The 26,318-nt window shown below is 40.2% G+C and overlaps 1 protein-coding gene and 1 long non-coding RNA gene across 12 annotated transcripts in view; one reads left to right on the top strand and one right to left on the bottom strand.

The window, feature by feature from the left end:
* The window catches only part of nags (N-acetylglutamate synthase), a gene marked incomplete at its 5' end in the record, with an annotated part of 44,668 nt that extends 19,949 nt beyond the window's left edge, over window positions 1–24,719 (bottom strand). Inside the window, 1 exon segment of the mRNA XM_024264692.2 lies at window positions 24,442–24,719. Coding sequence (XP_024120460.1) covers window positions 24,442–24,719 — 278 coding nt within the window.
* LOC112141529 lies at window positions 10,424–14,172 on the top strand. 11 transcript variants are annotated; one of them, XR_004947412.1, is made up of 10 exons: window positions 10,424–10,649; window positions 11,117–11,238; window positions 11,443–11,522; window positions 11,635–12,041; window positions 12,135–12,183; window positions 12,293–12,341; window positions 12,902–13,036; window positions 13,131–13,458; window positions 13,587–13,704; window positions 14,064–14,172. It is a non-coding gene; the product is annotated as an uncharacterized LOC112141529 (long non-coding RNA). The 11 variants fall into 11 exon arrangements; XR_004947413.1 differs by having other exon boundaries at window positions 10,433–10,649; window positions 11,117–11,242; window positions 11,446–11,522; window positions 11,635–11,714; XR_002918405.2 differs by having other exon boundaries at window positions 10,434–10,649; window positions 11,635–11,714.
* Window positions 24,720–26,318: the final 1,599 nt, after the last annotated feature.

Raw genomic sequence — 26,318 nt, 5'->3', positions numbered from 1 at the left:
AACCACAAAAGGAGTTTCTATCAAACAAAGTTATCAAAAAGTTTGTAAAACCCTATATGTGTGTGTGAATCCTATATGTGGCACATAAAATGCTTCCCAAAGTCCACATAAACACAAAAAAGCAATTCTCCAAGCTTTGACGGTTACACAATGATTAATTCAAAGATTTTAACCTCAAAGTAGTTGTGCAATCTTCTTCTGTTAGGGATAAAGGTTTGATTACACACATGTACCGATATTAGGACATTTCTTGTGGCTGTGGAGAGATGTTTTACATGTAAGATCCAGTGAACTAAAGTCCTGTGTTTTAAAACATGAGAAAAGAAGGGTTTCCAAACAAAGGACAAAGGAGTGTCTGTCAGGAATGCTTCCACCCTCCAGGAGGTCAGCCTGCTGGAACCAAGATCCATTTGAAATTGACGGCCGACGTTAGCCAGAGTTTCAAATGCAAATAGTCAGCGTTCTGGCCCAGTTTTAATGACTTACATCCGAGTAGAAGGTAGGGGTCCCAACCCACTTTATGGCCCCCCCTGCTGGGAGAGGGACTCTTTTATCTGAAAAAGTCATTCCACTTGAGTTGGGATGTTCGAAACAAATGTTTACCAAAGGTTATCGCCGTTGTTTCCAAGGGTGATATGCTACAAGAGTGTGTGGTAATCAGTAAACCTTTGCTTTAACTCTTTTATTGTACTGTAAATTGTCATAAGAGACTTCTGGAGCCTGTTTCAAGATGCAGGGTTAACAAATTCAGAGTTCAAATTTGAAACTCAAAGTTTTTCGGTTTCAGAACAGCTGAAAAGAGCCGATTCATTTGACTCTAAGTTGCTGGACTCAGATTCAGGTGTGAGCGTCTCAACTATAAAAAGTCCTGAACTATGGAGCAAAGACAGCACAATTCACCATGGCAATGGGAACAAACACCCTTAGGGCTTCATTCTTAACAGTGACAGAAATGGATGTGTTCCTACAAGCATATGTCGCCTACGAGCACATTTTCTATAAAAAGATCAACACAGCTGCAGCGGTAAAACAGAGAGAGAAAAAATCTGCAGAGTTCATGCGTACGTCTACATTTGAATCATTTCAATTCAGGAGAAGAGCTAAATAATGTCAGGAAGGTCTTTTTGTCACTTGTTAGGTAAAAATTTTTTTTTGATCTGTCAATTATTTAACCAGTAATCTCTGTAATTGCATAATGACTGCTTTTTCACACAGGTAGAGCATGCAGAGTATGCAGAGAGTTTTAAGCTGGATTATCAGATCCTACACCAGCCAACTGAGTGATCCAGCCATTTCTAACTGTAATGTGAACTCTAATGAAAAAAAAAAAAAAAATTGAATATATCTGAAAAAAATTGTAATTCACAAACAGCAGGTCAAAGACCTTTTTTGAATATCTTAGGTCAAAATTGTGCTTTAGTAATAATCTTGCAACATAGAAAAGAGCTGAAATAGTATTGCAAATATGTTTGTTTGAAAACCAAAAGTACTACATTTTTGGTCTGCCATACTAACAGCATTAGGATTGGATACATCAGGACATAAATTCATTGATATTTTTTAAGAACTGAACAACTATTGATTAAAAAAAGTGTAAACTTTTTCCTTTTTTATCTTTTGTTACATTATGAGACAGGACCTGAGTAATAATGTAACAAAAAAATAAAGGCAAAGGTTTACACTTTACCTTTTTTGTTACATTATGAGACAGGACCTGAGTAACCCCATCTTTGAACAGGCACCTTAACGTTGTGGAGGGGTTTGAGTGCTCGAATGATCTCAGGAGTTATGCTGTCGGGGGCTTCTGCCCCTGGAAGGGTCTCCCATGGCAGACAGGTTCTGGGTGACGAGCCAGATAAAGAGCGGTTCAGAACCCCTTTATGAACATTGAGACCAGAGATCCCGCTACGTCGCCCGAATTGGCGTCACCGGGGCCCACCCTGGAGCCAGGCCTGAGGTTGGGGCTCGGAGCAGAGCGCCTGGTGGTCCTCCCACAGGCCCCGGTCGGGTTCAACCCGAAGGAGCGACGTGGGATCACTCCCCAGTGGCCCACCACCTGCAGGGGAGCTCTGAAGGGGCCGGTGCATTGTGGTTTGGGCAGCGGTCGAAGGCGAGTGTCTCGGCGGCCCAAACCCTGGGCATGGAATTTGGCTCTTGGGACATGGAATGTCACCTCTCTGGGAGGGAAGGAGCCTGAACTGGTGCGAGAGGTTGAGAGATACCGGCTACATATAATTGGGCTCACCTCCACGCACAGCCTGGGCTCTGAAACTCACTCCGGGCTTACACCGCCAGCGCCACAGCTCCGTTGCGTTGTGGGAGTTGACTAGCTACAGCCGATGGCTTACACTGACTGCTGCTCCAGCCACAGCCTGTGAAAGCTCAGCCCTGACAGAGTAGAACTGGATCTCCATGATCAGCTTCTCGTCGTCCATAGTTATGTTTGACATCGCTGTGCTGCAACACACTTTGAGTAACCCGTAAATTATGTAATGTTTACGACACGCTGAAACCGGCGAGTTCAGCGGAAAGTTTGTTTTATTTTGAATATATATTTGATGCACTTTACATTCACTCCCGTGGTTTCCGGTTTAAGTCATGATTAGCCACAACTTCACAAAAAGTGATGACGATCAGCTGCGTCGTCCGTTAAAATTTGAACCAAACGAAACTGAATCACAGCGACGCAGAGACCAGTCCGCATGGACCCGCGTGGCTAGCAAACAGACCTCGGCAAGCGGCGATCAACAGCACGGGGAGCAGCATCCAGTCCAGCACAGCTAACCACCAAACTTCGGCGGACGACGGCCCTCTACCCGGCAAGCAGCGACTACCGAGCCTGGAAAGCCCTCCTAACCCGGACCGCTATTCTGGGTGAGCGTAAACCAGCGCTTGTTGTTGTAGCATGATGCCTCCTACCTCTTCGGCTCCCAGCCCTCTTTCCTGCCCCACTTGTCATATGTTTAGTCAGGATCCCGCCTCACTTAGTGAAGACAATGGTCGTTGTGTTAACTGTAGTCTGATCTCAGACCTGTTATCCAGGCTCGAACAGCTGGAAGCGCGTCTTAGCTCAATGGAAGCTAAACCAGCTAGCCATGTTGTTGTTACTCGGAGCGCTAGCCGCGCTAGTAAAGCTGAATTAGCTAGCATCCCACCGCCCTTGCAGCAGCCGGGGAATCCCCAGAATGAGTTTGTACCGGTGGGGAAGAAGCAAAGAGCTAAACAGAGGCACATAGAGCGCCCGGAGCTCCCTGTATGGAACAGGTTTTCTCCCCTCAGTAACGCACCAACTGAACCGAAAACCCTGGTCATCGGCTCCCCCGAGGTCAGACACGTAAACTCAAGGGAGCTACAGTTAGATGTTACCCGGGAGCCAGAGTTGGTGACATCGAAGGAAACCTCCGAACGTTAGCCCAGAGTAAGGCAAGGTTCCGTCGGGTCATAATTCACGCGGGCGGCAACGACGCCCGACGAAGACAATCAGAGATTCTTAAACTAAACGTAGAATCGGTGTGTAAACTGGCTAAATCTGTGTCAGACACAGTAGTTTTATCTGGTCCTCTCCCAAACAAAGTCAGTAATGAAATGTACAGCCGCTTTTCATCTTTTAACCGCTGGTTAGCTAAATGGTGCCCAGAAAACGGCGTTAGCTATGTGGATAACTGGAGCATGTTTTGGGGAAAGCCCGGCCTCATGCGCAGAGATGGCATTCATCCCAGTTTGGACGGAGCGGCTCTTCTGTCCAGAAACATTTCTGCTAGCTTTAGCCATGCAGCCTGACAACTCAGAGAGGAGACCCGGGGAGAGAGCAGTAGTTTAAAACTCTCCCCAGAGCGGCCTTTAGCACTGATGCTAACCCCAAACAGGGCTAGCCCACCAGTTCCTAGCATTAGCTTATGTGCTGGAAGGCAAATTAAAAGAATGAATCACAGAAACAAAAATTATGATGTCATGAAATGTGGGCTACTAAACATTAGATCAATTTCCTCAAAGTCCCTGTTAGTTAATGAATTGATTAATGATAATAAACTTAACCTGCTAGCTTTAACAGAAACCTGGCTAAAACAGGATGATTATGTTCGGCTGAATGAAACAACCCCTCTAGCTATAATAACTATCAGAAATCCAGGATTTCTGGGAAGGGAGGTGGGTTAGCAGTAATTTCAGAGTCATGCTTACTCCTTAACATTAAAGTTAAACACATTTATAATTCCTTTGAAAGCATTGTACTATCTATAAATCACCCAAACAGAAAGACTCAAAAAGCAGTTTTATTCATAATTATATATCGCCCTCCCGGCCCATACTCATATACTCATAATTTATCTGAGTTTTCAGAATTTTTATCAAATATTATTTTAGATTCTGACAAAATCATAATTACAGGAGATTTTAATATTCATATTGATGATTCCAGTGACTGTCTTGGAAACGCATTTGCGGCTTTATTAGAAAATGTTGGTTTCACACAAAATGTAAATCAACCTACTCACTGTCACAAGCACACCCTGGACCTTGTTTTAACTCATGGAGTTGAGATTAGCCAGCTGAATGTCCTTCCTCATAACCCCATACTCTCAGATCATTTTCTAATTACCTTTCAGTTTAAATTAGAAAATCCTACTGCTCCAATAAATAAGAAAGAGCTTAAACGAACATTATCTGACCGTTCTGTGTCCGAATTTAAACTCGCAGTCCAACCAATGTTTAGTAACATGTTGGATAAATATTCTCAGAGCACTTTAAGCCCTGTTGATAATGATCAGTTTGTCAATGATACCATGCAAGCCCTCAGAGGAACACTTGATGCTGTTGCCCCTCTGAAGCTTAAGCTTGTTAGACAAAACAGAGTAGCACCGTGGTTTAACGCTGAAACACGTTCCCTAAAACAAATAACTCGTAAATTAGAAAGAAAATGGCGCCGTTCCGGATCAGAGCACTCTCTGAATGCTTGGAAATGTAGCCTCTTAAGTTATAAAAAATCCCTGCGTAAAGCGAGAACTCAATATTACTCAACTTTAATAGCAGAAAATGCAAATAATCCAAGATTTCTCTTTAGTACTATAGCCAGGCTGACCAGCAGCCACAGCTCGGTTGAACCACATATTCCTGCTACCCTCAGCTCTGAAGATTTCCTTCAATTCTTTGATAATAAAATCTCAAATATTAGACAGAAGCTAAATGTGGTTATTCCCACTATCGACCCAAAGCAGGCAGAAGTCGTAGAAATAAAGGCATCCATAGAAACGTCTGTAACATTAGACTGCTTTACTGCTGTGGACCAAGCAGAAATAGCATCAGTTATTACGTCTTCTAAAACCTCCACTTGTCTCTTAGACCCAATCCCCACTAAACTTTTTAAAGAAATCTTCCCCCTTATTAGTGAATCCATATTAACCATAATAAATACCTCTCTAGAGACTGGTTATGTGCCTCAGTCTTTTAAATATGCTGTTGTTAAACCTCTTTTGAAAAAACCCAGCCTGGATCCTGACATTCTAGCCAACTATAGACCAATATCTAATCTCCCATTCATATCTAAAATCCTAGAAAGAGTTGTAGTAAAGCAGCTGCAGTGCCACCTACAGGACAATAGTCACTTTGAAGATTTTCAGTCAGGGTTCAGACCTCACCATAGCACTGAAACTGCACTGGTCAGAGTTACTAATGACCTGCTATTGGCTTCAGAAAAGGGACTAATCTCTATTCTGGTCCTGTTAGACCTGAGCGCAGCCTTTGATACCATCGACCACAGCATCTTACTCCAGAGACTAGAGCATGACATAGGGATCAGGGGATCTGCCCTCCAGTGGTTTGAATCCTATTTATCTGATAGATACCAGTTTGTTAATGTAAATGGACAGTCCTCTCATTGTACTAGAGTTAGCTACGGAGTCCCTCAGGGCTCAGTTCTAGGGCCCATTCTGTTCACGCTTTACATGCTGCCCTTAGGAAACATAATCAGGAAACATAGCATTAACTTTCACTGTTATGCAGATGATACACAGCTGTATTTATCCATTAAACCTGACCAGAATGACCACCTAGAGAAACTGAATTCATGCATCAGAGACATTAAGACCTGGATGACAATTAATTACCTCCTCCTGAACCCAGAAAAAACTGAGGTCATGATACTGGGTCCTAAACACCTGAGAGATGCTCTCTCAGATCAGATAGTCTCCCTGGATGGTGTAAATATTGCCTCCAATTCTTCAGTCAGAAACTTAGGGGTTTCATTTGACCAGGATTTATCATTTAAGGCTCACATATCTCAAGCTTGTAAAACTGCATTTTTTCACCTACGTAATATAGCTAGGATCAGGAATATGTTATCTAAAAGTGACGCTGAAAAACTCATCCATGCATTTGTTACGTCTAGACTGGATTACTGTAACTCTTTACTGATAGCATGCCCTAAAAGTTCTTTAAAAAGTTTTCAGCTTGTCCAGAATGCAGCAGCACGATTGTTAGCAGGAACTAGTAGAAGAGAACACATCACTCCTGTGTTAGCTTCTCTCCACTGGCTACCAGTTGAATCCAGGATCAAGTTCAAAATCCTCCTGTTAACCTATAAGGCTCTGAATGGTGTGGCCCCATCCTATATTAGAGATCTCATAGTTCCTTACCAACCAATCAGAACACTTCGTTCACAAAATGCTGGACTGCTTGTAGTTCCTAGAATTTCTAAAAGTACAGTTGGAGGTAGAACCTTCAGCTATCAAGCTCCTGTTCTATGGAATAAGCTCCCAGCTCATGTCAGAGAGGCAGGTACAGTTTCTACCTTCAAAACTAGCCTTAAAACATTCCTCTTTGGACAGGCGTTCTGCCAGGCTAGCTAGTAATCAGAGAATATTCCCTCTCCTGTGGTCCTTGTGAGGCTAGATTAATAAATTAATATTGATGCGTTTAAATATAAATTTAGATTTTCCATCAGCGTTATTTTTCAGATCAGCTCTGGGGTTCTGTTCTCTATTCTCATCTACTTCTCCTCTCTTCTATTCTTTATTATTTATTGTATTTAGTTCTCCATGCTTTTGTTGGTGCAGTTCCATTCACATGTTGTTCTTCTTTCCCACTCTCCTCTGGGGAGCGGGAGAGATTTCAGATCCCCGGTGGATCGCCCACGCTCCCACTCTTGGCCGTGGACCACGCCCCCGACACCATCCTGCATGTCTGAGTGAGAGTGATTCCTGCTGGGTCGTCTGTCCTCCTGCTCCTGGTCGTGGACTGCACTTCTGCTTCATCATGACTGTGGACTTCATCATCACTCGTCCCTCAGCTTTATCTGAATGAACTCTTTTAGATACGTAGTTGTAGAAGCTAATTTTTCTTTAACTGTTCTGGTATCTCCTGTCCGTCCTGGGATAGGATCTCTCCTTCATGTGGGAATCCCTAAGGTTTCTTCTTTTTTCCTGACTCAGGTTTTTTAGGAGTTTTTCCTTACCGGGAGGGAGGGTCTAAGGGCAGGGATAACCAGTTTTATTTAGTCTGTTTAGTTTTTAACAATTGTTTATATTTTGAAGCCCAATGAGGCTAATTCTTTTGTGATTTTGGGCTATATAAATAAAATTGAATTGAATTGAATTGAACCGTCAAAGCCTGGAGAATTCATTTTCTGTGTTTATGTGGACTTTGGGAAGTGTTTTATTTTGACACATACAGGATTCACACACTCATATAACCCACCTTATTGTTAATTCAGCATTAAACACATCCAGGGACCAGAATAAAGTTACGCCCCTGATATTTGCATATCCAAAGCTCATTGGGACATGCAAATTTCCTCCAATCATAAAACGCATCAAATCTAAACTGACTGGGTGATTCTTGCCCTGCCTTTCATACTCAAAACCTTTGCGCACAAGCTAGAGCAGGCAGAAGCCAAGAGCCAGAATTCAAGAAACAGAAACATCACTCAAGAGGAGGGAGGAAAAAACACGATTTCCAAGATTTTCATTTTTGGTAGTTTTCTAGAAGAAACCAAGCACTCTTTACCTCTAAGTTCTTCCAGCCTTAAGATCACGTTTTTTTTGCGCGCTTTCTTCCTTTTCAACATTTTTGTGTCCTGTTCATTTCATAGACTGAATCCAACATTTTTACCATTTTTGATGCTGTTATTTTGAAACTGATTTTTTATGCTAGACCATTCGATAAGTTTCATTGTCCGGCCAGCTTTGCGACTTATACTTTTTGGTCACAAAACGGAATAGAGAAATCGTTCGACCACCCCAGAAGCTAAGTGACTGAACAGAGCAGAACCAGCAGAACCGCAGGTTCCCTTTCCTTCTACACCTGGCTGCAGATCTCGCCTCCACGGCCCGCCTGAAGCATCCAGCCAGGAACGGGATCAACCACCCTTCCTGGCAGAGCAGACCCAGATCCAGACCGCTGGTGAGAAGTCGAACTTCGCTCATACAGTCAACTGCTGGTGGTTAGAACAAAGATTAACTATTTTTGCAAGACTAACATCTTTGCCCCGTTTGAATTCCTCCTTTTAAGAATAGCTTATTCTCAGATCAGTAACATCACCTTTTTATGCACAACACACACTTAATGCATCCACACACTTAGGATTCCTCTCCTCAATATTTTATGTCTTTTCTTCTCATTTACCTATTTCTAGTTATTAGTTGAAGCTATATTCTGTGTTCCACACATGTTGATTGCTTTCCATGCTTTTACGTCCATTATTTCTGCTTGTTTAACCTCATGTTATTCAATAAATATTCAAAGGACGTCGTTGTTCAGATATCATTATTTTTCTTGTTTGTGGTAAAGTCAATTCAAAGGGTATAAATGACCTAAAGTTAAGAGACTGATTAATTGATTATTACTTTATTGATTAGAAGTAGCGGCTGATCATTAATGAATAATATTTTCCTTCATTAAGAAGGTGATGCCCCGAGGATAATTTTATTAGATTTCAGTTTAGTAAAATTAATACATTTCAACCAACTTTGGGACTGAATACTTCATATTCACCCCTTTCACGCTACAAAAGTCTCTCAGTTCCAACAAAAATAACAGCTTAAGCTTGTGTTTAGCGATGTAGCTTCCCCTGGGATCCGGTGTCAGACCGGGGAAAAAGTTAACAAAACAATGAAGCTCAGAGACATGAGTTAGTCTAGCATCAGTGTCTGTTGCTGCACTGCATCTCCCATAATGCATTGGGTTAAAATGGCAACACTTCTGCACTATGCTACTAAAATAAACGATTTATTCACACAAACATAAATAAAACATATTTCGTTAAAAGTAACATTTTGTATTGAGACAAAATAAAAAATGAAACTTCAAAATGTTCATTTTTTGTTTTGTTACAATTGAACGTAAACATGAATGTAGAGGGGTTTTTTGTGTGTAAAAGACAAACATGTTGTGATCATAAAATTGTTCAAAAATTACAGTTGCTCTGGCACCAACATTTAAAGAAATATTTTTTAAAAAATCACTATTTGGAAAGAATACTACATATTATTGTTCTTTTTGTAAGGTCATAAAATTGCATATAAATAAAATTATTAATAAATTATTAAATTCAAAAACAACTAATTGAGCAAATTTTCAACAAATTTAGTTGAAATTTTTTAGAAAACAGCATTTTAGAAAAACAGGCACAATTTCCAGTCTTGAGCTAAACTTTAGATTTTCTGGATTTTTTTTGCTCTCATTTTTTTTGTCATAGTAGATGTTTACCAATAAGGAAAATTACAGGCCTCAGCTTTTCAGGTGAAAGAACTTGCTCATTCGGTGGCTGACTAAATACTTTGTTCTCCACTGTATTACAATCCCATAGATTTAAAGTTCAAAATGAATTTAAAACAAACTATGTATTGGACTATCTTTTTTAAAATATTGTATGGTAAATTAGAAGTTGTATTTTCAAAATGAATGGTCAAATGATAAATTGCAAAAGGCTTTTTCATTATAATGATGGCATCAAAAACCCATGATGATTTAAATTGCCAGATTTTGTTTTTATTAAATACGATTTTTTTTTAATTGTCATATCGAAATGTAATTTTTACCATTGAATTCTAAATTACAAAATGTATTTTCTTAAATTCCAAGGCTGATTGCATTTTGAAATTTTGAATTGTCAATTGAGAATTGTATATTACTTTAAATAATCAGGGCTCTCATTGTTGTACCTAAAAAAAAAAAATCCTGGTCACACTGGTGCACCAAGCCAATCTGGGATGAGAAAAAGAGACACACACATGATCTCCGCGACTCCAAAAGTCTCACTCCTGTATGTCTGTGCAGGTATAAAAACCTCCAATAATACTTTTTATTATTTTATTAGAATGTACATCTGAAGGAACTTGTCAGTCCCCGATCCCCTTTCCCTAACCACGCCCTAATCGCGCGCATGTATATTACGTCACTTCCTCTTCGCCGGCAACGTTTGCGACGGTGGAGAGTTTTGGATTTGATTTGCGTCATCTGGATTTGATTTCCGACAGTTGGGTGATCGGGTAGCCGAAACAGAGATCCGACAACTGTATATTTAACAGCTGATCACCACAGTCGCTACTATTCCATAAACCGTATTCCAAAAACATCCATTCATCTCTCAGTAACGAATCACCTCCTTCAACAGAGTCACCACGTTCAAAGGATGACATGCAGTTACAAACTGAGAGGTAAATACGACTTAGTTTAAGTCCTTGATATTTGTGCTTCGTTGCTAATTTTAACAGTTCATACATTTCATAAATACAACGTTATCATATTTGTTTACATAAAGACCCCAAAACGTGTATTGTATGTTTTAGTATTTACTTGTAGAATTTTCCTGATGATCATGGAGGACATAAGAAGAAATGAGGATTAAAATTGTGCGTGTGTTTTTTTATATTTAATGATTGAAATAGTTGTGAATCAAGAGCAAATGAAAACATGTTAGTAAAAATGTTGTAGTTGTGTAAAATCTACAAGTTCTACAGACACATTTCTGTACCGTCACAGTAAATGTTAAAGTTGATGGTTTCATAATTGCTGAGGCAGGAGAAATAACTTTTCATTTAGTTTGTAATTACCATTTAATCTAAATTTTAAATTATTTTCTCTATGATAAATATGATAAACACATGAAATTCTCTGTTTTTAGATGGAATATGTCCTGGACAAAAAAACCGTCCTCCAGGAGAGCTCATAGTGAAGGAGGGCGATATCTGCTCAACCTGTGAAGATCTTTAGATCCTGAATATGACACAATGGATGGAATCCTCCGTAAGTATTCTTAGTCCAAAATACTGTAAAGAAAATATCATGTGACACAAGATTTGAAGAGTATTTCTTTTTATTTCAGATTGGAATGTTTGTCTAATAGTTGTGAGGAAAGCTGCACAGACATGTCATTAGTCATTCTGGTGCATCTTTTCTCTGGTTATAGACATGATGGTGTTAATGTCTGTGTGTTTCTGTTTCCTTTAGGAGAAAATGTCTACATTGATGACCTTTATGTTATGACCACCTGGAAGGATCTCCAAGTTGACCTACTGCGCTCCTTGCTGGTATTTTTTTTATCTTTTTTTTGTTTGTTTTTTCTCCTGTGTGTGCATGTGTGTATGTGTACATGTATGTGTGTGTGTCCATGTGCATGTTTACTAATTAGTATCAATGTAGGAAACCTTCAGGTCAGAGGTCATGCTGATGTTTCCACTTAGAGCAGACAGACAGGTCCAGCTGATCTCTACCTGCTTTGTGTGAGTGTCCTCGGTCTTTCTCACTCTGTGTTTTAATAGGATAGAGAAGAAAAGGAGAGGTTGATGTGTCGTGTTTTGTGGATGATGATGATAACGTCTCTATTCAGACAATATTTATAGCTGAGAAACAGAAGCTCTTTCTGGACTCACTTCACCCTGATGGTTTTGGTGATGATCTCTACAGAACAATATTTAGGTTGATGCTACAGAAATGAAAAGTTGCTCTGACCTTGTTCAAGGACAAGTGTGTTCTTTGGATAGACTGTCTAACAGCAGCCTGTTAGGTTCTCAGGCTGAAAGGTTCAACATGGAGCCTCAGATTTAAAGGTTCAGCATGGAGCCACATCTCAGAATACTTTATTTATTGATCTATTTTGACTGGTAAACATTTGATTTGTGTGTTATTTGTATTCTCTGCAGTACCAGGAGAATCTTTGACCCTGTCTGGAGAACTGGAGGAGACCTTCAGGTGTGTTAATACAAACTTCTGAAGCTCATTGATTACATAATAATGTAATTAAAAACTATCAGGTTCACGTCAGCTCTCTTTATTTAAGTTCTCCTGTTTTCTTTTTCAGTTCTTTTCTCAGCAGATGTCAGACAGCTGCTGCAGCATTTCATGCTGATGTGAGTATTTTCTTCCTGTTACTTGATTATAACGTTTCAACATGCTAAAATAAATGTATTTTACTTTACAATAAGCTCTCTGCATCAGCACCTCGTCTGAAATGACATTCAGTGAAGAAAGTTTCCTCAGAAAGTTGCACCAAAACACCAGTTTCAGTCTTCCGTTGTGATAAAGATTCTATTTTCTTTCCTTAAAGCTGTTTATCCTTCATCACATCAGTCTCATCCACAATCCCGCGCTCTAGTTCAGACTAATGTCGGCTGGTTTTGCTTGTGACTGTCCACCAAACCTGTGATGAACTTCTGAGAGGACACATGCTGTCAGACACATGAAAGGTGGAGGAGGACGTGATGTGCTCCTCCACTAAAGAGAGTTAGACAATAGAAAGGCAACAAAAAAAATAAAATTTAAAAAGGGGCAAGTTTCATTCTGGAGTGCTGTAAGATATAAATACAAGAAATATCTTTCCAGTAACTTGTTTTTCTATCTAGTTCTCCGCTCTCTCGGTTTCTCTGAGTCTGAAGGTCTGAATTTCTAAACTACTGTCTGGTCCATGCAGGTCTCCCCGGTGCTTACAGCTTTGGAGGGTCTCTGGTGTTCCAGCAGGAGTCGGTGCTCACCTCATCATCTCAGCTGTTCAGCATTAAGCTCTGCAGCTTCCAGTGTTCATCGACAGATCGTTGTCTACCTTTAGGTATTGTACCTGCAGTGTCTCTGATATTCATGTTAAACTCTAAGTTTCTCCTCACCCTCCAGTACTCTGCTCATGAACTGTTTCCTGTCTGCAGAATCCTTCAACCACGAGAACCAACAACCAACCATCTCTGGACCTCTCTGCTCAGCTGCCTCACAGCCACAGACTCGGTTCTACCTGCTCACCGTGTCCTCCAGCTCCAGAAGGACAAAGGAACGCCGCTCACCTCCCAATGTCTTAGACACCATCTGCAAACCCCGGTGCAGCCTCTCCTCTCTTGGTTCTCCATCTCTCCCAACCCCCCCTGCCAGCACGCTGACTCCAGATTCATCCCCATCTCTAAATAAATCACTTCCTCACACACAGACATGTTTCCAGCACTTGGGTCCTTCTGGCCTCGTGAAACCATGACAACGACTTCAGTAAGTTTTCCTCATTTTCGTTTCGTTTTCATCAAAGCTGTTTACTGTAGTCAGAATAACCCGAGTGAACGTACTAAGACAGCAGCAGTGTAGAGTAGAGTCCATTCACACCGGCCTTTCTCTCTTAGACATGGACGGAGATTCAGTTTCTGGACAGAAGAGGCATTGCTGCTTCTGCAGGAACTCTGCAGCTGATCTTCAGGTTCCAGAGACGACCACCTCCACACCTGAAGTCCAATCAGACAGGTGAGAGGGGGGGCAACAATTACAACATTTGTAGAATGTGATTGTGACCACACAATGTTAATGTAGAGACTATTCAGCTCAGTGCAGGTTTATATACATGGTAACAATCTTCATGTAATGTGAGAATCAAATCTTCCATTAATGCTGATGCTGGCAGGTGTTTTATTGTGGAGGTCAGTGATTTATTCTTCATTTTCTTTAAGGTGTTGCTGTAACTGAATCAGTCATTGCTATCATACAAAACTCCATCAGAGCAGAAGGAGTGAAGTCATTGTTTCCTTAATCTTTAGGATTTTCATGAGAACCAAACAGTCTGGAGTCTTTTCTGATCTCTGTTGAATCATTTTCATGTTTTACAGGAAGTGTCGGCAACAGGAAGAGAGGAGCAGTGAAGACATTTGATTCAGAGGAGACCCCCCCCCCCTACTACTGCTGTTACTGTTGTCTAAATAAACTGTTAATAATTTATTTCCTGCATTTTTATTGAACAGATCATAATCCACTGTAACATAACTCTAGCAGATGATTATGACATAACATGAACAAAAACAGGAACCAAAGATATGATCCAAGGAAACTAACAGCTCAGTCACTTTTGTCTCCTCCTTCAGAGGTCGCCTCAGCCAATCAGCATCAGCGCTTCACACAGGTGGTTTTTACACCTGTGTAATATTGACATAGAACACCAGATGTTCTGAGGTTTCTTCATTTGAATTACTAAAAATGCTTAGTTCAACATGAAATTAGCAAAAAAGAAAACAAAGAAAAACTACAGAGCCTTCTATTACGTAATCACAAACTAAAAGAATGGAGAGAAAAAAGTTTAATCAATTGTTCAAATCATTATTTATAAATATGTTTCAGTGTTTGGAAGGCATTAAATTCTCAGTTATTAGATTAATTGTACGTTTTAATTCCACAGAGAAATATGGTCAAATGTTTGTCATTTGTATATTCACATTTATCAATACAATATTTGGCCAAAATAAGGTAAGATTTGGTTGGTCTTCAAAGTCTCAGAACAGTTTGTTTCAAACAGGGAGAACATTTCTAAAGCAAACGGGTTTAAGTTTCAATAGGATTGATGCAAAAGGAACAGCTGGGGTCAAAATACTTAAGAAAAATAAGATGTTAACTACAGTTAGAAGGAAAATAAAGACATAAAAAGGAAGGAAACAATAACCAAACAGAGATTTCTTGAAAGGTTATTTGGACAGTTTCTGAGGATTTCATGGTTTTTAATGAGACATCATATATTTTGAATCTGTTTTTTAAACAGGACGTTTACAACCTTTCTATTAACAACAACGAATACTACATTTCTTAATTAGTAAAATAATATTAATGTTTGTGAATTAATTATCTGTTAAAGTTAATTAAAAATGGTGAATGTAAAGTTAGAGATTATTCCAATTTCTGAGGTTTCTCCAAAAAATCTTGGAATATGAACATGGGAACAATAAATGTTCCAGTTTCATCATCCAAATTACAAAAAATGGGCAGAGTTTAACACAATCTGCTTTTAAGAAATTCAGCAAAAGGACAGATTTTATTAATTAGTTTGAAATGGGATCCATTGATTTTTGATAAAATAGGTAATTCAATAAACTTCAAATGGCTCTAATTATTGTAGATTGTCCATAGATTGACTTTATAGAGACAATTGTCACATCCAGATCAGCAACTTTGTTTTTTATTTAACTACACTACAGAACAAGACTTGACATTATAAAACAGAACAAACAGAGGAGGAATTAAATTACAAACAAACAAAGCTAATAAAATGAATACAGAGAGAGCCAAAGAACAAAAACATGTTTTCACATGAACACAAAAGGGAAGTTTTAGTTCATCATACATTGTTCTTATTTTTGGTTCCTTGAGGAGCTTCAGCCATTCTAAATACAGTTTGAATTTGTTGGTAAATATTCTACATTTTGGGGGAGTCTTTATACATTTATATTTGTGACAAAGGATTACATTTACGTAGTGACATTTCTTCTAATTTATTTTCTAATATGATGTCAAACATGATGGGGTTTGATGGAAATGTTGTGGGAAAATCTCTCCCTGCCAATTATAGTATGTGGTTCATCCCAAAATATTTGTATTTTGGGACAAAAATAAAATAAATTAAGAGCTGTGTGGTTTCTATTTATTTATCACAGAATGCACACATACTATCATTCATATTAAACCATAATCTTAAAGATAGTGTATGTGTATGTCCATTTACTAGATGGATGAAAATTGAAATTATTTGTATTTAATCATCATTTATACCTTTATTTAGAACAGGTGATCAGAATCAACTAAACTGATTAAAAAACACAAAGATTCAGATACAATTTTTTTGTCATTTTAAAGTTTTTTTTTTGTTTGTTTGTTTAACAGTCTTCTGGTTCAGCAGTAAAACAAGATAAAATGATAAAAATCACTGCTGTTTTGGATCATTTAACAACAAAACCTGAAAATGTTCTCCACAGTTTTCTATCCTCAAAGTATTTTACGTTCTAATCACTACATATTGGTGCAGAGCTCCTATGAAAAGTCTTTTCTCGCAGCAGAATCAGCTGATTCACGTTGATTACATCCACCTTTCAGCAGCGCGAGGCTGCGTTTCTTGGAGTTTCGTTAATTACGTCAAATGTTGAAGAGTTATCATAACCAAAATATTGTAAGCACTGGAGCTAAAGCTCCGATGTTAAAGCTAATTCATTGTTTCAGAAGTTATGCCTGTGAACGGAACTTCAGTCTCAGTTTTTGAACGGAAAAAAGCTCTTTCTAGTTTTACTTTGAAAACCGGAAGCCTCGCCGTCACGAAGATGTGCTTACTTCCGGTGGAAGTACGGCGGCTTTTTCGGTTTTATTTTAGTTCGTAAACTTAAAATCCTACATTAATCTGCATTTCAGAGCAAAAATACATCGTCCCCAATTGATATTTTGATCATATTTTGCTACAATTTACTATATTTATAAAGATCGCGAATCAGCGATCTTGGACTTCGCGAATATCCGTACTCGAAAATTTGGGAGCAGATCGCTAATATCCGAGCACCCGGATACTCATTACAGCCCTATTGAAAACCATATAGAAGTAATGAGAAACGGGTAAGAGGTTTTAACTCTTTAACACCTATTCCTCAAAAATGTCTGCCTGGAGCTTTTGCTCCTTTTTCAAGAAGACACTGAATTTTCAATATTTATCATAATTTTATAATGTTTTTTACTTCATAATAGTGTTGGACCAGTTCAAATTGTATAAAGAAAAACACACAAGATTGGAATGTGATTTTTAGAGAGAAAAACAGTGCAGAAGTCCATCAGATTTTGTTTGTTAAAAGTTTAAATTTGTTCAGAATCAAACTGTGTACAACAAACATCTTGTATCTTTCTCTTTAAATGTACAAAAACAGTGCATAAAATGTAAAATATCTACAGGCGTTTTTGGACACAAGGGGCAGTTACACTGACAGTCACACGTTCCACACTCTCAAGGAGTCTCTTGGTGCAGATTCTGCATCATCAGAGGGAAAAGATTTCACCTGCTGATGGTTTTCCTGCATTTAGAGGTGGTTGAACACCTGGGATGAACCTCAGTGGATGAGGGTCTTCATCATCCGTTTCCACATCTTTGTTGATGTGATGAGCAGCTTTGGTCCCTGACGACATCACCAGTCTCCAGCATCCTCACGTTTGGTCCTCCAGCAGCTCCAGCTCACAGCCTCTTACAGGAAACTTGAAGAAAAATAGTTTTCATTTATTGTGATATTTATTTCCTGAACAAACGTAAATGTATGCATATTTTATAAGATCATTTATAATTTATGAGTAAAATATAAGCTAATACACATCTGAATGACATTTCTCTCACAGTTTGTGTTTCAGAGTAAAAACTATCTAGCAGCTGATTACTTCAGGAAAAAACACGGAAATGCAGCTCCACAAACGTTACCTTTTCTCACCAAAAATGACTCCTTCTTGTTCCTCCTTCGGTCCCAAAGTCTTCTCTGAACCTCCATGAAGGTTATATTTCCCACGGTGGTCGTCTTTCAGACATTTCTCTTATGTTTTTCACCGTTATAAAAACTCTTTTTGACGGCTCCGCTCTCTGCATCTCTCCACCGTTCCGTCTGTCTCACTGGCAAGCAGAAGAGCTCCGCGCGGGCTTCTGGGTAAAATTACCGTAATGTCCAGATATTGTCAAGAAAGCGCAATGTCTCAGCTTTCAGAAACTGTTGGAATTTTCTAATAGAGAAAACCGTTCAGGAATTACGGTAATTCAAAGAGCGCTTGTCTAAATATGTTGCTGACAACACGCTCAGTGACCAAACACGGCTTCAGCAGCCACACTTGGTGGGCCAAAAGATAACCTTCGGCGGGCCAAATTTGGCCATCGGGCCCCATTTTGGGCACCCATGGTCTAGACCAGAGGCTGGCAACCTTTGACAGTAAAAGAGCCTTTTGGGCTCATTTTCTACTGATAAAAAACTAGAATGAGGCTCATAGTCTTACTTCAGCTATTAGGAAATTTGGATTTGCATTCATGACCTTCTTTTTTTAATAATAAATATGTGCTTTTTATATCAAATCTGGGCAAACAAGACTTCTTCGGGTCAACAGGGATGTAAAAACCTACATAGTTTATCATCTATGTGAACCTCAGACATCAATTTATAAATGTAGCTAAAAAAAATTAAATAAATAGTAATTAAGTAATCTTTAAAAAAAAATGCTATTTTATTATCCTTTGTATGTTTATTTTTTGTTCTTTTCCTCCTCTTTGTCCTCAGCAGTCTTACTCTGCTGGGTTTTGTTCTTTTAGTTTGGATCTTGGTAGTCTTAGTTTTCAGGCTTTGTTAATTTGTTTTCTTTAGGTAGTTTTGGTTAGGCAGCCATTAGCAGGAGCTGCTGACTCTGACGGTCGACTGGATCAGCAGTCTCTATGACTTATTTTATTTTTGTCTGAGAATGTCTAAAAACATCATACTGGTAATTCTTTTGCCGTGGAATTGGCGAGTCCACTCTCCAGTTAATTAAGCATTTCCTGTTTTATGAGAATGACATAGAACATTAACATAGATCATTAAACATCACTGTGTAATGTTAGGAAAAGTTGTTTAAATGAATGAATGAATGAAATGGTTTATTTCAAGCAATTAGGTAATAATACATTACATATCACTTAATGAATCACAAGTTGATCACTTGAAAGGGAGTGGACGGAAGTGAACTTATATAATCCCACCCCAACTCGATCATTTTCTCTACATGAATTATCAATATCTGTTTCAGGACTTATATCAAATATTAATAGATTCAAAGCATCATTAATATTTTTGATGTAATCAAGTTTCAAAGCATCCACAACGAATCATCTAATATTCTCTTTGAAAAAAACTGAAGATTGTATTCAAAGAATTATGATAATACAAAATGTAATAAGTAAGTCATCTTCATTTGCTAATAAGGCAATTAATACAGTTTGTATTTATCAAAGAGTGATTATAAAAATAGAAAATCATCTTCATTAGTTAATGGAGAAAAAAAAAATTCAAATATTCTAATTTAAAAGAAGAAAAAAAAACATATATATATACAATTTGTGCAAATTGTATTCATCAAAGAAATGATTATAGTACACAAAAAAATAATTGGCTGGAAAGAAAAGAATCAGCAGTTTGAGCAGAAATCAGTGCTACATCCCAGCTTAGGAACAAGTTTAAGGCCACGTAATCGTTTTTCGTTGTTATGACTGAGAGACTGTGAAGGTCTCATCTCAAGGGAAATGTGCTCGAGTTCTTCAGCTCAGAGTCAGGTCAGAGTTCACATCCAGTGGTTTTTTATTTAGAGTTCACATTTCACATTTTGCTTGAATTAAAGGGTCAGACATGCGTAATCCCACAGTTCTCAAAGTCTTTCATGGATTTTATTTCCAGAGGCTTGGTAACATCCGGTGGTCCGAGAGGTTTCACAAAGATTCTGGAGTTCAGAGTCCACGTACTGTGGATCTGTTTCTTCGATCGTAGGAGCCTCGCGTGCTTCGCCAGATCAGCGTGATATTTGCACAGATGATCGTCAAGATAAACAGCCGAACCCTTCAGGTGTTTTCTTTGCTTCATCAGAGCTATCTTGTGCTTTCGATTCACAAACCTGATCAGGATCGCTGGTTTATCCGTATTCTTTCTCCGAGGAAGCGGATGACAGACCTCAACAGTGTTTAGGTCCAAGGAAATCCCTTTAGACGCAAGAAATTCTCCAACTTGATTCTCCACGGTCACGTTTGCTCCCGTATCAGCTCCGTTAGCATCCCTGCTAGCACTGGTAGCACCAGGCCGCACCCGGGGTGGTAGTTGAAGTCCCGTGAGAATCACATTACTCATCCGTGCCTGTTGATCCATGTCATGCATCCTCCTCTCCAGGAGATCTTGGCAATTATCTCGTTGTTCGTTACGTGCCCTTTCTTGATGGAAATCTTCCAGGAGTTGTAGCAGTGGTGTTAGCTTAGCTTCCAGCAGTGCTGCTAGCGTGGATTCAGAGTGAATAGCTGGGGATAGCTTTGCCTGGATGTCGGCTAATGCGGTTTTAAGCTCTACCAGATCAGCTTCAAGATTTTTCTTCGGTGCCATGATCAACTCTCCTCATTGTGGTAGTTGTTGCTGCAGCTTTGTGATTAAAGTCGCTTGTAGGCAACTTTAAAAAAACGTTAAAAGCCGACGAGTTGAGGGGAGCTGGAGACACACGTCTGCTCGTGGCCCGGAACCGGAAGTCTAGTCTAAATGTTAAATGAATTATCAGTGATCAGTAATAATTAAATGACACTGTTGAATGTATATTGCGCAATATCTGATTGAAAGACCATGAGTCTATTTATTCATTATTGATATCTAGTTCTAAAATATGTATACACGGAAGATGAATGTCAAGGGCCCTGTCCTTTCATGCAGGCCGCTTGTGATGGCGAGCTAAAGCCCATAGACCTGAACCTGGTTATGTGCTGGAGCCTTCTGAGGGACTTCCTCCATCCTGTGCTCAGTCCGTGCTGGTAGGAGGCTCCTGTAGGCTACAGACTCTACTCACAACCAACCCCTAAACAAGAGCTCTTCTCCACAACTCACATACACTTCACTGCTTCGCAGGAAAACTGTACTCCGGATCTCTTGCTGGATTACTTCTCTCAAACCCGAACTGCATAACTGAGAGACCACATTTGATCTGTGTACTTCAGACCAACAAATGCTTAATGGACTTTATATTTATATTTGATGTCATTGTAAATGTTGGGGTTTTGTATGGCCATTTTCTCTGTCTTGTTTAATGTGTTGTCTATATAAATACTACTAAATCAAAAGCAAATCCCCTGAGTTTCTGCCTTCTCTCTCCTCCAGCGGAACTTGAGTCTTCTTAGATTCTGATAATCTTCTTCTTTTCCTTTCGGCTTTTCCCTTCAGGGGTCACCACAGCGAATCAGTTTCCTCCATCTAAGCCTGTCTTCGGCATCCTCCACTCTAACACCAGCCACCTTCATGTCTTCATTCACTGCATCCATAAACCTCCTCTTTGGTCTTCCTCTAGACCTCTTTCCTGGCAGCTCTAGACTCAGCATCCTTCTACCAATATATTCACTGTCTCTCCTCTGAACATGTCCAAACCATCTCAGTCTGGCCTCTCTGACTTTATCTCCAAAACCTCTAACATGTGCTGTCCCTCTGATGTATTCATTCCTGATCCTATCCATCCTGGTCACTCCCAAAGAGAACCTCAGCATCTTCATCTCTGCTACCTCCAGCTCTGCTTCCTGTCTTTTCTTCAGTCCCACTGTTTCTAGTCCAAACAACATGGCTGGTCTCACCACAGTCTTGTACACCTTTCCTTTCATTTGTGCTGAAACTCTTCTGTCACACATCACACCTGACACTTTTCTCCACCCATTCCAACCTGCTTGCACTCTCCTCTTCACTTCTTTTCCACACTCTCCATTACTCTGTACTGTTGACCCTAAATACTTAAACTCCTCCACCTTCTTTATCTCTTCTCCCTGTAACCTCACTCTTCCACTCTGGTTCCTCTCATTCACACACATGTACTCTGTCTTACTGCGGCTAACCTTCATTCCTCTCCTTTCCAGGGCAAACCTCCACCTCTCTAACTCCACCTCCACCTGTTCCCTGCTCTCACTACAAATCACAATATCATCTGCAAACATCATAGTCCATGGTGATTCCTGTCTAACCTCATCCGTCAGTCTGTCCATCACCATTGCAAACAGGAAGGGGCTCAGAGCTGATCCCTGATGTAATCCCACCTCCACCTTGAACTCCTCTGTCACCCCTACAGCACACCTCACCACTGTCTTACAGCCCTCATACATGTCCTGCACTGCTCGGACATACTTCTCTGTCACTCCAGACTTCCTCATACAATACCATAGTTCCTCTCTGGGCACTCTGTCATAAGCTTTCTCCAGATCTACAAAGACACAGTGGAGCTCTCTCTGACCTTCTCTGTACTTCTCTATCAACATCCTCAAAGCAAATGTTGCATCTGTAGTGCTCTTTCTTGGCATGAAACCATACTGCTGCTCACAAATGTTCACTTCTGCTCTTAGTCTGGCTTCCACTACTCTTTCCCACACCTTCATTGTATGGCTCATCAGCTTTATTCCTCTGTAGTTACCACAACTCTGCACATCTCCCTTATTCTTAAAAATGGGCACCATCACACTTCTCCTCCATTCCTCAGGCATCTTCTCACCACCTAAGATCCTGTTGAACAACCCGGTCAAAAACTCCACTGCCATCTCTCCTAGACACTTCCATACCTCCACAGGTATATCATCAGGACCAAGAGCCTTTCCACTCTTCATCCTCTTCAAAGCCCCTCTCACTTCACCTTTACTAATCTTTCTTACTTCCTGCTCCACAACCGTCACCTCTTCTACTCTTTGTTCTCTCTCATTCTCTTCATTCATCAACTCTTCAAAGTATTCTTTCCATCTTTCCATTACACCACTGACACCTGTCACCACATTACCATTCCTATCCTTGATCACCCTAACCTGCTGCATGTCCTTCCCATCTCGATCTCTCTGCCTTGCTAGTCTGTACAGGTCAGTCTCTCCCTCCTTACTACCCAACCTAGCATACAAGTCATCATAAGCTCTTTGTTTGGCCTTTGACACCTCTACTTTCACCTTACGCTGCATCTCCCTGTACTCCTGTCTACTCTCCTCAGTCCTCTCAGTGTCCCACTTCTTCTTAGCTAGTCTCTTACTCCGTATACACTCCTGCACCTCCTCATTCCACCACCAAGTCTCCTTATCAACTCTCTTTCCTGATGACACACCAAGTACACTCCTACCTGTCTCCCTGATCACATTAGCTGTAGTTATCCAGTCATCTGGGAGTACCTCCTGACCACCCAGAGCCTGTTTCAACTGTTTCTTAAAAGTCATGCAACAATCTTCTTTTTTCAGCTTCCACCAGTTTGTCCTCTTCTCTGCCTTTGCCCTCTCTTTCTTCATCTTCTTCACCACCAGAGTCATTCTACACACCACCATCCTGTGCTGTCTGGAAACACTCTCACCAACCACTACTTTACAGTCACTGATCTCCTTCAGATTACACCGTCTACACAAGATGTAGTCTATCTGTGTGCTTCTACCTCCACTCTTATAGGTCACTCTATGTTCCTGTCTCTTCTCAAAGAATGTATTCACTATCGCCATTTCCATCTTTTTTGCAAAATCAACCACCATCTGTCCTTCTACATTCCTCTCCTGGATACCAAACCTGCCCATCACCTCCTCATCACCTCGGTTTCCTGCACCAACATGACCATTGAAATCTGCACCAATGACAACTCTCTCATTTCCAGGGATGCTCATCATCACTTCATCAAGATCCAACCAGAACTTCTCCTTCTCTTCCAGCTCACATCCTACCTGTGGGGCATACCCACTAACAACATTGAACATCACACCCTCCATTTCTATCTTCAGACTCATCACTCTATCTGACACTCTTTTTACCTCCACAACACTCCTAACAAACTCCTCCTTTAGGATAACTCCTACTCCATTTCTCTTCCCATCTCCACCATGATAGAACAACTTGAACCCTGCTCCTAAACTTCTAGCCTTGCTACCTTTCCACCTGGTCTCCTGGACACACAGTATGTCTACCTTTCTCCTCTGCATCATGTCCACTAACTCTCTACCCTTTCCTGTCATAGTTCCAACATTCAAAGTCCCAACTCTCAGTCCAACACTAGTGACTTTCCTCTTCTCTCTCTCCCTACGAACCCGCCTTCCTCCTCTCCTTCTTCCACCAACAGTAGTCCAATTTCCACCGGCACCCTGTCGGTGAACAGCACCGATGGCGGTCGTTGTTAACCCGGGCCTCGACCGATCCGGTATGGATTTCGTAGGTCTGATTCGCATATTTGATTTGGCAAGATTTTACGTCGGATGCCCTTCCTGACACAACCCTCTGTATTTATCCGGGCTTGGGACCGGCACAATGAGACCCTGGCTTGGGCCCCCTCGTGGCTACATTAGATTCTGATAATCTGAGAATTATAATTTAATGTTTTTTCATTAAGTTCAGAGTTTGGGCAATACATGCTACATATTGTTATAAGAAAAATAGAAAGGTAAAAATGTTTTAAGTCCAGTACGATTAATGTATATTTTAAACCTGATGTTAAGAGGGTTTTTTTCTTATATGTTATGCTTACTTGTTTCCATTATGCGCCTCTTGCAAGTGAAGAACTGCCTCTGAAGAGAAGAAAGGAAGAACGGTGGCTGAGTGCTGTTGTAGAGCTTGACTCAGTTGCTGGCATCGCTCCATCAGTCCAACGGTGCACGATCCCAAATCTGACTCTCTGGACTTTGTCACCTCGTCTTCAGACCATGCAATGATTACAACAGGCTTCATATCCATCCTCTGCAGGAAGGACAATGCAAACGCCAGGCTTTGAACCATTTCCCTGCTGTGGAAAACTGAGCTGTCCACCTGCACAAACAAAAGTAGTTTGTATTAGACAATTGCAAACAGTTCTGCTTTAAAGAAGAACTGTGATTTATGACAAAAACAAAACTTGACCTTTTTTAAACACCTTTTTTTTTGTTCTAGAGTTTTTAACTAATCTTTTGATTTTTCTTTCCCTCGCATCATTCCATCCCACACTATGTCTTTATTTATTATCAATATTCTTTAATTGGTGGTTAAATAGGTTTCTGTCAGGAACCGGTGGTGTAGGACCCAAAATGCAGGAGAACGACTGCATTCTTTCATTTAAAAATATTTCCAAAGTAATACCCCGCCTTTCAAGAGCCAGCTCTGAGATTTTAATCACTCCTTTAATACGTTTAAAATGTCATTATCACAACGCTGTTTTATCCAGACTTCTAAAGCAGTCTGTTAAGAAATTGCAACTAATTTAAATTCAGCTGCACGTCTCTTAACTTATACCAGAAGAAGGGCTCATACTATCCCTGTCCTTAAGTCACTGCATGGCTTCATTTCAGTTTCATTCATTCATCTTCTGTCTGCTTTGTCCCTTTCGGGGGCGCGGGGGTGCTGGAGCCTAACCCGACTGCTGATGGGTGAAGGAGGGGTTCACCGTGGACAGGTCACCAGTCTGTCAAACACGCACACGTACACTCTCATAAACACCTAGGGACAATTTAGAGTCACCAATTAACCGATGAAGCATGTTTTTGGACGGTGGGAGGAAGCCGGAGTCCCCGGTGAAAACCCACGCATGCACTGGGAGAACATGCAAACTCCACACAGAAATGTCCCAGTTGATGTTTTTCAGATCCCCCAGCTGGGATTTGAACCGGGGTCTTCTTGCTATGAGGCAAGAGCGCTAACCACTGCGCTAACGTGCAGCCCGATTGTTTATATTTATTAGAGCTCCTTCGTCCACACAAACTGCCAAGAGCTCTTAGATCTTCAGGCTCAAGAGGGCTGTAAAACATCTGGCCCACGGGCCATATCCAGTCCACTGTGTGGTTTAATCTGGCCCAGTTATGAAGAAAAAAATATAAGAATTTTCAAAAAAGAGAGCAAGTTTCTAGCCCATTCCTGTGATGAGTTATGGTTATTTAAAGAAGTGACCGCAATGCTCAATTCAACCACTAGGGGCGGAAAAGAAAACTTAAGAGATCAAGAAATAAACACGATGAAGGCCAAACCCTGCTGAGTTTTGGGAGAGAAAGGGAGGTTAATGCCAAAATGTCTGCAAGTTTAACCCTCTGGAACCTAGGGACTAAAACTCCTTTTTTTTACTTTTGAAATTACCTCTGTATTTTCAATTTAACAAGCTTATATGGTATCATTTTAATCAGCACAACTTCACATATGTGACACTGCCTTTATTTAGTCTTTTTTCCATGTTCTATTCACACATCAGACATAAAATCATGCAAAAACAGAAAATCTGTCTGGAAAAATGGGATTCGTTTTGCTGTGGAAACCCCAAAAATGTTTAACAAACTGTTTTGACAACATAGAATGAAAGTTTTAGGTGTAATTAAGAATACATTTAGTCAACAAACTAGTCAAAACATTTTTGAATGAAAATACAAAAACAATTCCAGGCAAAAT

The sequence above is a fragment of the Oryzias melastigma genome, unplaced genomic scaffold (assembly GCF_002922805.2).
Source record: "Oryzias melastigma strain HK-1 unplaced genomic scaffold, ASM292280v2 sc00296, whole genome shotgun sequence".
In the NCBI taxonomy this organism is placed as follows: Eukaryota; Metazoa; Chordata; class Actinopteri; order Beloniformes; family Adrianichthyidae; genus Oryzias; species Oryzias melastigma.
The sequence above is the reverse complement of the archived record's forward strand: the minus strand, read 5'-3'. Positions and strand labels throughout refer to the sequence as shown.